Here is a 13,945-nt window from a genome sequence, read left to right as displayed (position 1 = left end):
GCACATCCACAAAAGGGATACCACAAAAGCCTGTTGTGGCCATTTTCTGTGTGAGTGTATGTGTTGACCTTGGCTTTCTGAAAGCAGGACTCAGCAGTCTTTAAACCATTTTGGACTACTCTGCAGCAGGCCTGGGTCACCAAGGGTAGGACAGTTTCCAATGTTTTATCCAAAACACACACAAAAGGCTTTCTCTTCTTATGATAAAATTAAAATCTTTTCATTTTACGGGACTGTTGATGATTCAGCTAGACTGTTGTTAGACTCATAGTGCAGGGCTAAATACAAGCACACAATGATAACAGGGACACCACAAAAGTCTGTTGTGAACATTTTCTGTGCGTGTGGGCGCCAAGATTTTGCAGATGTATGATGGGTTTCCTGGAGGAGAAACATCCAAATAGCACAGTTAATCAAGTAATGGAAGGTCCTTTTATTCCTCACTCATGTGTTTTATAGAGTCTCTGAAGAAATCAAAGGGTGTGATTCTCTTTAATCAAATCAAACATGATATAAAAATATTCAATCCATCCTAATTGCAGTTTAGTTTTTTTTTTTTTTTTACTAAAAGCACAGAAGGAGGGCAGGCCTGTATTTCTCAAACATATTTTTTTCATTGATGTCAATTTTACTCCAGAATAATGCTGATGTGTAAATGAAGGGATATAACATGATATGAAACAGTGTTCCAGCGTACACCCCCAAACAGCAGAATATTTTTCAACACATATCAGAAATGCTGTTTATTGTTTTTTGCTTTTTTTTTTTTTTTTTTTACAATTTAGAGTTCAGATTGTAAAGCCTTCCACAAAAACTTGAAGCTTGCTCTCCAACTAAAATAAAGAGGATTGTTTTGCTGTTAACAGAACTGTGCTGAGTGTGTTCACGTGCTGTGTTTCAGCACACAATATGCTGCATTTTTCTACACACACACTTTGGGCTTTGACTCACATGTGAGTGCATGCGCATGTGCCTATGAGACGCGTGTGTACATCTTTGCCTTCATACATATACATATTGCAAGTGTGTATCAGTATCATCAGTGTGTGTGTGGGTGCCCCCTGCCCCTCATTCTTGCGTTCTCTCGGTTTTTCAGGTTTGCAGTCATTGTGCTTCTTTTGTGTGCAGCTGCTTTGTTCCCTGATAGTCGGTAGGTAAAACAGTAGCTTAGCTGCTAAACCACTACACCGGTTTTGTGCCTCGACACAACACAACAATATGAAGCGAGCAGGAGACCCAGACAAAGAGGAGAGGGGAGCAGTAATCATCAGAACAAAGAGGGGTGAGAAACCTTCCATTTCCTAAACCTGTAAGTGATCTCCTGCAGGCCGGGAGATGGGTTCTCCAAAGAAGAGCAGCTTGGTTCAGCAGGATGGAATGACTGACTGGACTTAATTTGTGGACTATTCTAATAATCCAAGAAGTTCACCTCCCCACAAAATGATACAATCACTCTATTCATTTCTAATGAACTGCTGATTATTAGCACTTTGTCTTCCTTCCCTTTTCTTCATCCAAAGGTTTGAAGCTCTGTGCTGACAGCAGACACTGTCTTGGTTGGCTCTGTATGAATTATTTCCCTCCACTGCTCATGCTCTGGCTCATACCATAAAAGGTCTGATCAACTGTAAATTCACTGAAAAAAAAACCAAACAAAAACAATGGTTAAGAGGAAGTCAGTAAGGCTCCTCAACATTAACTGCTCAGGCCTCCATCAGAAGTGGCTGATTGAAAACAAATTGATTCCCTATTTTGATTTAAGCTTCAAGTAATGGGCTGTTTTTTTTTTATCTCAGATACAGTGAGCCATGGTGATGGGGAAGACTCGGACCCGGTAAGAACTGAGCCATCTGATGAGTAGCTGCTGTTGAATTTTGGAGGAATTGCTGTCATTGGCTGGATTATGAGAGAGCTGTCTGTACATATCCTGGATGTCAGCTTGAAGTCCTGTTTGGAAAGCAGAGTACAGTGAGTGCTCAAGGTGACTCCACTCTCTGCAATGTGTCCATGACCTTCCTTGTGTGGTGTCAGGCATGTGGATGTGTGTTTGGGTATTGATCTGGTTTCAGATGTACCATTTCCAACCTCAGGAACTTCCAGGAATACACAAAACCTTTCAGGAACTCAAGAACTTTACTGGAGTCCATCCAAAGGAGTACGGCCTTCTGTGAGGGGAGCATCAGTGACTGTCCCCTCCTGTGCACCTCAAACTTATTTGTATAAATGTCTTTATGTTATTTAGAAGTGTGACTCTAAAGGTTAGTTTCTGCGTTTAAAAATTGCTGAAAACATCATCAGTGTCATCATTAAAAACAAATTTGGTGTATATGGAAACACTATCCATCACTTCCTTCCTCAATATAATGAAGAGATGATCATGATAATGTCCTACCAAAACATCAGTCACTTCTCTGGCATGTTGTTACTCTTGTTTGCCCTCATGCTCCTTGTGCTGGACCTCGTCTACGTAACACTGCGGATGTTGCTGTACACAGTTGTATGAGGAAAGTGAAGGGGAAACAGCACACCGCCAGCATCACCGGTATTATGTATTGGAGCAAAAATAGTAGAATGAGTGAAAGAGTTGGTTTGTGCATGCATTCATCCATGCAGCTCCATCTTTTTTTTTGTAGTTTTCAGAGCTTCCAGCAAGTGTTATTGTTGAACACAACAGTCTTCCATTGAGGACCCAAGGTAATCTTAGTAACTTTAAAACTTGCCGTTTTCTTACCCACTCATTTCCCAAAATATCATTTAAACCGCCCCAGAAATATTAGCAACCTTACTGTACACCTCTGTCAGATAATGCACCACTTCTCACAGAAAATCATTGCCATTACAAATGCTCTGGTATTCATGCTTTATTACCAAGAGAAGTCAAAAATTGGCTGCTCAAAATTGTTGACAGGATAATTATGTTGTTCCTTCCTAGAGTTTTCCAATGTCTTCCTGACACTGGCTCTACATTATCCCCCAAAATGCTCTGATTTATTCGCTGCCATTCACACAGTGAATCCATCCAGTGCCTGAAGCAGCAAAGCAACCCTAAAACATCTGTGGAGCTCCTCCATGTTTGACTGTAGGAACTGTGTTTGTTTTTTTCTTTTTTTTTTTCCAACAATTGAATGGAAAAGAAAAAATATGAACACGATGAGAATCACCTAGTAAAGGGCTGCAGTATTAGCAGCAATACTTAATGCCCGACTGTAGGAACTGTGTTCTTCTCTTTGAAGGCCTCAGTTTGCTTTCTGTAAACAGTGCTATAAAGTGTTTCATCAAACAGCTCTATTTTGGTCTCATCTATCCACAAGATGTTCTCTCAGAAGGATTTCAGACTTTAGCTTTTTCAGATAAGTCTTGGCAAGCTCCAGTGTGGGCTTTTTTATGGGTCTTTGTCAGCAGTAGGATCCTCCTGGGTCTCCTATCATAGTGTCCCATTCCACAAAGCACATAATGGCAGTGAAAATGAATGGACTCCCAGGAGAGCATATGATATTTTCAAGAAGCAGGACTTGCCGTTGATTATAACATTTTCTGAATTATTCAGTATGTTGCTTTATTCAGGTAACGAAAAAGATATTGATATTTTTTGTTGTTTGCTGGTGTGTGTTTGTAGTGTCACCATAGAGTCTTTTTTATCATATGTTCATTAAACACACACACACATCTCAAGGCAATCCTCGAGTCTGGCATTCAAAGTGGGTCACATACCTGCAGTGGGTGGGGTGAGTCTGCATCTAACTCACTGCCAGTCTTTTGGGACATTTAAACCAGTTTAAATAGAAGTGATCAAATGATGGCGCCAGGATTCACTTTGCTCCTTCTCGCCACCACAGAACTTTCTTTGTTATGGAGAAAAAAAACAATCACAAAAACAAAGACATTTCCTCTTCTGGAGTTACTGGAATCCCCTAATGGTGCTTTAGTTTTGGAAAATAAAAAGATAAAAATAATATGATACATAATCTCTTGTCCGAAATGGGGTTGGTGCGTGCATGCTCTGCAAAAAGCAGAACCTTCACACTGACCAAGCTTTCCTTCCTTTACCCGCTCCTCACTCACAATGAAATCTCTCTTTTCTAGAAACCATGTAAACTAAAGTGTTTTTGTTTGTACAAAAGGGATTCAGTTCATCAAGGCAATAGCGGCTGCTTTCAGCAAAATGAACTTCGCATGACAATGATAGAATTTTGTCCTCACTCAGCTGTTCTGGGAAATGAAGACACCAAAAGTCTTTCGTTAAAAAGCAGAGGTCAGAGGACACTCGTCCTCCTCTGACAAATTGCTCTGATGAAATGTTGGTAGATTGCTTTCAAAAAACTGATCGAAAAGCATGAGGTGATGTCACAGGCTGACGATAGCTCTGACCTTTTCATCATCATTGCTTTTAATGAAAAACATCCTGTTAATGAATAGAGAACTGTGTGTTCGAAGATGATAAATAGTAAATGAGGGCCTAAACACAGAGTTGCTGGATTCATTTAACCTCTAAATGTCTGCTGGCTTTAAATAGTAAACAGTAAATTGAGTGCACTTATGCAGGCGCAGCACTTTAATAGTCTTATCGACCATAGAAAGCCTTTTACAGTAAAAGCCACAGACCCACAACACTTTCTGCTCCCATAAACATTCATTCGGGTCATATAGCTTCTACTCTACAACCACACACTCAATCTCTGTTCAAACAGCAATTCCAAACTATTTGGTGTCCAGTATTGTGCCCAATTACACTCTGGCATGTGGACCAGAGGAGCTGGGGATCAATCCACGACTTGCTGATTAGAAATATTTAAGGAAAATATTTTTAGTTGCTTGTGTGCTGTATGTTAAATGTAAGGAGTCAGCAGCTGTATCAAAAAGAATGAGAACAGAGAAAAAGCTTATTACACAGACCAGGCAGCTGGGATTTTCCTGAAGATGTGTTGCCATCATTAAGTCAAAACAAGCATTTTAAACTTTGATAACTAAATATGTCCACAGGCTCCCCAAAAATACAAGTCATTGTATGTTTTCATGCGCAACTGCTCTGTGAGCATGACAAGACGATTTGTCACAACAAACAACTGCTGGCAATTATTCTCAAGTTAGGTGCCAGCAAATCATTGTTTTCATAGCACCGTGTTGCTTTTTGTTAATCCAAATAAGCCTCTTTAGTCAAAGGTAAGAATGTTTTTGCAGTGCCTGCAGTGTCACAAAGTTCGTGCAGAATATAAAGGCCAAAAACGTTCACATTCATTTTACCAGAAATCAGGCTTTCGTCATCGATGAATATTATGCGATTGGAAAGATGACAATTTTGGAAACAAAAAATATGAAACATTTTCTCAGATGTTTCCTCCTTTGGGAGTGGAAGCCCATAAAGCTGTGCATGTATTTGACTTCGGGGGGGGGGAATGACAGCTGGAAGTCTTCACAACTTCTCCTGGGAACTGGCAGAGTCCTGTGCTGGTGTGGCAGGAAAAGAGTCTGTGTTGTTTCCTGTTCTCTGACTCAGCACATCACTGCTGGTTTGCTGACGTGAAATGTAACTGAACATGTTTTGCAGTGTGTATTATGCAAAGTGAGGCGGGAATATTTCTGAATTACACGAAACTCTGTCTGCCCTCCCCCCCCCCCCCCGGCAAAGAAAAGTAGGGGGCTTGTTTGGGATGTAATGACTTTTAACTCAGCGGCCTACCTATATGTTTTCATACAGACCTTATTTTGTTCGTGTCACAGCCTGACATGCAGACTTCAAACATTTCCTTCCCTCCTCCACTGCTCCACCCCGGTCCCTCTTTACCTGAATTCATCTCTCACATTTCAGGTTTATTTTACTAGCGGTAACTACTGTTTACCCTCCTCTCGTGCGGTGGCTCAAATACATGTTTCTCTCTGCAGGCAGCTTTTTAACTATAATTAGTGGAGCAGGTTTGAGGTAAACAAGCCAGAATTTAGGTCAGATTTTCAAAATGCTATACTCCAAAACAGCGCTACTGTGGGTGGGGTTTTCTTTCAGTGGAGATACTGTGTGGTGACATTGGGCGACGTTGCTTTACCCCCAACCACCATTTCATTTTTTTATTACATCTACTGTGTGTCTCCCTGTATTTGTCCATGGAGTTGTCCTCCATCAGCTGCCCTGATATGAGGCATTAGCCCAGTATAAGACAGATACAGTACAGTTGCTGTGTCTCACGTGGCTGAGTTTATGTTAGCATGTCTGCCTGCCATCCTGAAGACTTTTTGCATAATGATGGCTTCAGGGGCTTTAAACAGCCTTTCCACTCGGTCTGTACGTTCTTCGGCCTGACAAACATGTTGGCACTCTGTACTTACATCAGTGTTACTACTTGCATGTTCTGTTATCTTCATGTGTACATTTAAAACACTGTGTTTAAACAGGTGGATAATTTTAGATGTCTGGTCTGTACATTTGACCTTCTGTGGACTAAAATGAAAGCACTGCGTATTGCTGGTGCCTGTTTCTTTGTTGTCAACACAGTGTTTTCTGTAGATTGTTGTCCTTAAATATCACAGTTAATTGTGACGGGGACATTGCCCTCTCTCTCTCTCTCTCTTTCTCTCTCTCTCTTTCTCTCTCTCTCTATCTTTCTTTCTTTCTTCCCTCTCCTGGAAACACTTTTCTTCCCAATGGAAGAAGATAACATAACAAGGTTGAGGGAAGTTCAATAGATCATCTATTGGGTGAGGGAAGCACAACGGCAGAGTGGTTAGCACTGTTGCCCCACAGTAAGAAGGTGGCGGGTTTGGTTCCTGGCCTGGGGCCTTTCTGTGTAGAGTTTGTATGTTCTCTTTGTTTCTGTTTGGGTTTCCTCCTGATACTCTGGTTTCCTCCCACTATGGTGACGCTAAACTGTCTGTAGGTCTGAGTGTGAGTGTGAGTGGTTGGTGGTCTCTGTGTGTTGACCTTGTGATGGACTGGTGACCTGTCCAGGGTGTATCCCGGCCTCACCCAGTGTAAGCTGGGATTGTTCTCCAGCACCTCCCATGACATGGAAACAGAAAAGCAGTAGAAGATGAATGAATGAACTTTTGGGCCAACATTAGAACAAGAGACTCAAGATTCAAATTTTTTTTTAAATCAAAATGGACCTTCAAATTTTCTTTGATTTAGTTTTGCTTAAATTCTTCTTAAGTTTTAAAGGGATGTCTAATTCGCACCTTCCTGCATTTAAATTGCAACAGAAGATGAGTCATGTATTTTGTCATTGAAGAGAGAGGGATTTTTGCGTGCATTATAGGTGTATTTCAAAGTAAACAAGATGTGCCTCATTTTCAATGAGTGGGTTTTATGGAGAATTGAGGTCAGAAAAGAAAAAAGGAGAGCGGACAATAGGAGGTATTTCCTTACGCCCCTATCTTTGTTAGCTTTTACTCATGTTTAAATCTTTCTTCCTTTAAAAGTCTCTTCCTTACGGTAGAACATCACACACACATACAGGGAGAGTGACACAATATAGATTGCAGAAATTGAATCCAGGTCAGCCATTGATGCTGACTTCAAACACAAAGACATTTGAACTGCCTTCCTCATAGCACTTCTACTGTCACACATACCCACAAGATACAACAAAGTTGTTGTTGAGATATGTGTGTGTGTGGCGGGGGGGGGTTCATCTCTGTACTTAACACACTGTATGACAATCATGTAGTTACACACATCTCACTTTCAAACATTAGAAAAAGAAATGCCTGGTGATGTTTGCCTCAGGGAACCTAAGTCAATGTAGTGGTAAATAAATGGGATGAATTCATCCATAAATTCATTGATTTTCCCTGTCAGTCGCCTACAGGTGCTGCGAACCTGGAAGGCTCGGATTCTGTCAGATTCTGTCACAGGAAAAAGCGCAAACACAACTGAAGATTAAAGGTAAACTCAATGTAAGCAGACACACCACACTGATTACAATCAAATACACACCAACACTTTAAGGACTGCCATTACATAGTCAGTCTTTCTGCACTCAGAGCAAACTGAAGCTGAGACACAAACAAACCAAATCCTCACCTTCCTACTAAGAGCAATTTGACACACCTGCCAGTCTACACTTTCATGTCAGTCTGCCGTTTACACTCATTTGTCTCTCCATTGGTGGAGTTTGTGTCCCTCCCAAAGCACACCCCCTTTGATGCAGTTGCTTGGCAACCTCTGCCCTCCTTCCTCTCTGAGGAGACAGCTCGGCCTATCAGGGAGAGCAAATGATGTAATTCAGCAGTAACTGATGTGAGACATGGACATCATCCTGAGTAAAGCCATTCCATGTGTTTTTCAGACTAAGCCTAAGTGTATAAAAAACATTTTTTTGTGTGTTTTTGTTTTCAAGGAGCGGCTAAATTAAGCGGTGATTGTTAACTTGACTATAACACATCAAATAAATTTGGGTATGGTCCATAGTAATGAAAAAGTAATAAAACTGAATTTCCCTTCTCAGGAGATGGAGATAGTTTTATTGATGCCACAAAATCATTTTCAGTGTCCTGACTATATAACACAAGCAAATATTTGCTTGATTATATTTTGACAAACTGGTTTATATTTGCATGTCATGTAAAAAAAAAAAAAAAAAAAAGTTGCGGGATATCAGACTGTCATCATGCTGTTATTGCTCCCTGTAGTTAGAAGGCTGTATATTTAAGTCCTATTAGAGGCTGAGTGGAACAACGACTGTTTTGCTGTAAATATTGGTTCAAGTTAATCCATTTTTTGTGATCTATCTTTTCTCAGTGAAATATCGTCCCATGGCTGAAATGTTTCTGCTCAGAGCCAGGACTCTGCGGGGTTACACCACTTTACCCTGACAGTCTAATGCAGCACTCCCTCCTCCATATAAGCTACTGCTGAGAGTTTTGGTGAAACTGTTTCAGAACATATTGACCTTCATAAAGGTGGATTTTTCTGGAGGGGCATTTAACGGTGTTAGTTTTACTGGGTGAAATTAACCCGCATAGCCAGTGTATTTTTAATGTTACTTTTACTGGGTAGTATTTGTATTATCATTCTAATTATTCTTATTACAACCTCCATATGCCCACGGTTACTGAAGGCAGCTGAGGTGGCCCTGCAGAGTGAGGCAGGTCACTTCCGGTCATGACCTTCACGGTGAAGATTTCGACTAAAGCTTCACATTTTGGTCGCTTTTTAGCGTTTTTGATAAAACGAAAAAAAAAAAAAAAAACCTACTGTAGTCAGTGAAAATGAATTGTAGAATGTAAACCGTGGACCCGAAGAGCCACACAGCCGTGATGCTAGCTGGCGGCTGTATTTTGAAAGGGAAGCGGTCGGGCTTCCTGTGTGGCTGCCCCAGCTTGACGCAGCGGGAGGCGGCAGCCTGCAGCATCGGAGCATCTCAGCCACAAACACACCAGCTCAGCCCGGGAGTCAGACCCGCTCCGGAAGATGGTGGCCAAACAGAGGATCCGCATGGCCAACGAGAAACACAGCAAGAACATCACGCAGAGAGGAAACGTGGCCAAGACGCTGGTGAGCCGTTAACCGTCGGCGAGATGCCAGCGTGACATTAGCCCGGATCGGTGACGTTGTCTCCGGTCCGAACGCGGCAGCGTGACGGTGTCTTCGGCGGTGACGGTGGAGATGGTGCTGTCGGTGCCAGCTGGACAGACGCGTCCTGTTTATCACGCACATGGCGCTCAGCGTGACCCGCTGGACGGGCTGATTCATTCAGATGCCCTGCAGTCCGGCCGGACAGTGTGGCCGCCTGTGGCCGTCACCGCCCTCCGCACCGTCACCTGCAGTCAGAGAGCCGGACTGAGAGCCGGGGGGGGGGACTTCATATGACTGGAGCCAATACTGACTGTGGAGTCCATATGTGCAGGTTCAGACATATCCACAGAAAAACAAAAAGAGCTCAATCAATGGGGACTCCTGATCCGTAATAAACTGTTTCAGTCCTTTTTATAGAAGAGGAAAGCCCCCTTTTGATTTTAGTTAAGATTTAACTCATCAAAAATAGACCATTAGTGTAACAATGTTTCAGCAATACAAGCAACATGAAAACAGCTTTTATAGGAAATCGTGAGGGGCATTTTTAAGCAATTTGATTACATCATCTTTCACAATTTTCGTGCAGTGTGACTTTTGCAGGCCGCCCAGTCGTTGTGAAGGTGCAGATATTACAGTGTCCCGTCCTCATAATGGCTTAAAAGCTCTGAATTGAATTTAATTCTTGACCCTGGGGACAGCAGTTGACAATTTAGTATAAGTTTGCGGAATTGGAGCCAAATTCATATAAAGACAGCTCACACCAATTATTATTCCATTTATCGCCTCATGAAAGTTGTCTTTGTCACAGACAGTTTTAAGTCACCGTAGTTAAGTCTTTCTTAATCTTTGACTGAAAAAGATTTTTCCAGCCCTCCGGCTTTTATAATAGGCCATCTGTAGAAAAAAGCAGCTGATATCTTCAGTTTGTAATGAAAACAGTTATATGATGTACAGTTGCAAAGATAATCATTTAGTTACACGCACACACACACACACTGAAGTGCCATTAAAAATAGCTTTACTGTGATGCACCCACAGATTAATATTGGTGTGAATGAGACTAAGGACAGAATAGTGTTTAAGCTTATTAAAGCAGTGTTCCACACACACGGATCAGCGTGTCCTTCCATTCCTCAATAACGGATAATGGATAATCTAGAAGGTCGAATATCAAGGCTGCTCAGGATCTGCTCTAGTTATTGTCTGAGGAAAACAAAGATTTTTGCCATCGCCGTAGCCTCATGTCAGCAGAAACAAAAAACCATGTAAAGCAGATGATATCATCCTGTGAGATTGACGGGTGTTCCCTAAAGTCATGTAAAGTGACTGTTGGCACTCAACTTTTCCACACAAACCACAATGTGAAAAGGCACTAACTCTGCACTTTTCACTCTATAATTAGACACCCTGGAGTTTGTTTAGTGTAACCAAACGGTTGTTATTGAGGCCAGATTATCATCATGTTCGCTTAAATTTTAAACAACAATTGGTGCCTGCAGAATTAAAAAACAAAACAAACAAACAAACAAACAAAAAAAAAAACCCAAAACGGCTGGAGCAACAAAAACCTGACCAGTGGTGGTAAATGGGAGACTACGGCAAAACTCCCCACCCTGAATGAGTTTTATTTTCATTCTGTAGCATCTGTCATGACTGTGTTGCAGCAGTAATGCTAATTTTATCATGTGCGTGTGTGTGTGTTTCCCTTAGCGACCACAAGAGGAGAAGTATCCTGTGGGCCCCTGGTTGCTTGCCCTATTTGTATTTGTTGTGTGTGGATCAGGTACATACTTTTTGCATCTACAGAAGACCGTTTGTGTTGGCGTTGTGTTTTGGCCTTGTTAAAATAATGTAGTGGCTGCTCACGCTAATGTGGCTCTAAGCTAACTTAGCCTCTGCCCCACTCTTATTGTATTTGAATCATATTTCATTTACACGTTGCTCTGCTTGTCTTTTGGATTTTTTTCCCCTTGGACTAGCCACTGTCTGCAACAATCTGCTTATTTTGTTTTCTTCTGTTTGTCTTGTGTTGCATCAGGTTTTTATACATTACTTAATAAAATAAACACTAACACATAAATGGCATAATTGAGACAGCTTGTATGCTATTAAACTACTGTAGGCCAAACTCATATGGTCATAAATTGAAGAAGTTATTGTGGTGTTTATCACCTTTACCGCTGTGGTAGCGCGCTAAGGTGTCTTTTTGTCAATGCATTTGCCTTCGTTGCATTCAGAAAAAGGGAGAAACAGCACATAAACTCTTTCTGAACGCAGTAAGAAATTTGACTTTTTAGGGAGGTACTACAGTGTCATGAGTCCTTCTGAATCAGATGCATACATTTGTTAGACTCCCCACCTAAATGTAAATAATGCATGTGTTGTGTACAACAAACCAAAACAATTAGACCTGGTCTAACTAGTCAATGTATGTGTGCTTTTAGCCATATTTCAGATTATTCAGAGCATCCGCATGGGGATGTGATTGAAACGGCCCCTGCAGACCCCTCTCCCACCCCTTCATGCCCTCACTGAGCCTGGGCCCCGCACATCCCTTGACTCCATCCTAAAGCCCAAAGACAGACGCCAGAGCTTCAGAGCCAGCAGGTCTCAGAGAGAAGCTTCCCTGACCACTGCCTCCGCCGGACATGCCCCCCCCACTCCTTGATCAGTGTTTACAGTGTTGCAGTATGTGGTTCTGACAGCTTTTCTATGGACAGTCTAAAACCACGCTGGTGAGAACGTGCGTGTCTCTTGGTATCTGATTGTGTGAAGGTGAGAATGTTGATGTGTGACTGAGTGCAGCCAGTGATTCCTGCTGACAATGTGCCATATCTGTCCGTTTCAGTATTCGTCTGTATTCCGTGAAAATAATGTTTTTTCAAATAAATGTCAAGCATTTAGGAAGCATCCAGTTATCCTTCTGATTTTGTAAACTCCCCCCAGTACACCCACTCCTGCACATGCTGCACAACCTGGGTCTGACACGCCAAAGGCAGTTAAGTTCTTAATTCTCACTGCCAAAATGTGTAAAATTAGGGGAAAGCAAAATGAAATGAAATGAAAATCTTAAATGTATTTATAGGCATGTTCATCTGGGATTTAAACTATTTCACAAATGCAGGATGAATGAGAAGATGCCATCTTGATATGATCAGCTCTATAATGTGCATGCATGTCTGCGGGACAAATGAAATGTTACATAGTATTATGGTTAGGATAAAGGCAGAATTCCCCTTGTAGAGCCGTTTAAGCCCAAGTGAATGTATATATCATTCAGCCATTTATCATTCCAAATAAAAATGTTCCTGCATGTTGGCCTGGAGATAAGATTTTACCAATGAGGTTTACATAATCAGGAGTAACTTTAGCACTGGCCAAATTTGTCATTCATTGGCATTCAGAGGTGTGAACTGTGCAGTAAAGATTACAAAGAGACAGTGACCACATGATTATTCTTCCTTAAGCATGTTTATTGAAAGTTGTGAAGTGCAGCTGTCAAGTGCAATTGTGGTATGTATGTTACAATATCTTATCCGGTCTTTGCGGAAACATGCACAGAACATGAGCATATAACTGATACACAGAATGAAAAAGAAATAACATCTCCAGTTTGTATTTGTTTTCTGCTTTTTTGTGAGTTTTTTAAGGTGTTGAGATATTGATCATCCAGAAGTACTTCACTGTCAAAACTTAAACAGAAAAAAAAAGTGCCATACTCCATAAAGAAAAAGAGCCAAGTGAAAATGGATTTACAGTCAAAGAGTTAATGTTGCAGTCAGGGATATGGACAGCATTGTTGGCTGTATTGTTGGTTAAATAACCTAAACTTCTGTCGATCCACAGTCTTGAAAATACAGCATTAAAAATAGACAACACAGACTGGGCACGACTAGCACGTCCCTTGCTCACCCGCTTCAGTCTGTGTGACCTAGATAGCATCTGTTATTTTTCTCCCTCTCCTCACTATTTTACATGGTACTTACACTATACAGAAATATACATTGTTTTCTGCCCCATCAAACTTTTAGGAAAAAGAGAAAATGCAGCTTAGCCCGATGTCTCAACCCTGTCAAATAAGGTTTAAATTACATGCCACAGCAGGGTTGAGAGAACAGCAATAATGAGCTTTGTCAAGGGCGAAACAAGAAGCTTGAAAGTGAAATACTGAAAATAGAATCTCATCATCTCCATAAGAAACCATGTTTTGTTCATCCCACCAACCCACATTTGAAGTAACGTCACCGATGCTGCCAAGTGTTGTTCAAAATATCCTCCCACCCCCTCCCCCATCCCCTGACTCCCCCATTCCAGATGGGGACTTTGTCATGATAATAATTGCTAACATTCTTCATTTGTCACTTTGAGAAGACCTTTTCTCTCAGATCTCTCAACTTGTAACTTTAAGGTCTAGCATTGAGAGAGAACCACTTTTATTTA

The 13,945-nt window shown here is 41.4% G+C and overlaps 1 protein-coding gene across 1 annotated transcript; it reads left to right on the top strand.

The window, feature by feature from the left end:
• Positions 1–9,399: 9,399 nt before the first annotated feature.
• Positions 9,400–11,990, top strand: serp2 (stress-associated endoplasmic reticulum protein family member 2). Its single transcript, XM_029530925.1, has 3 exons — positions 9,400–9,484; positions 11,216–11,288; positions 11,950–11,990. The coding sequence occupies exons 1-3, from the start codon at positions 9,401–9,403 to the stop codon at positions 11,988–11,990; spliced, it is 198 nt and encodes a 65-aa protein (XP_029386785.1). The 5' UTR covers position 9,400.
• Positions 11,991–13,945: the final 1,955 nt, after the last annotated feature.

The sequence above is a fragment of the Echeneis naucrates genome, chromosome 21 (assembly GCF_900963305.1).
Source record: "Echeneis naucrates chromosome 21, fEcheNa1.1, whole genome shotgun sequence".
Classification (NCBI taxonomy): domain Eukaryota; kingdom Metazoa; phylum Chordata; class Actinopteri; order Carangiformes; family Echeneidae; genus Echeneis; species Echeneis naucrates.
This window is presented reverse-complemented; position numbering and strand designations above follow the sequence as displayed.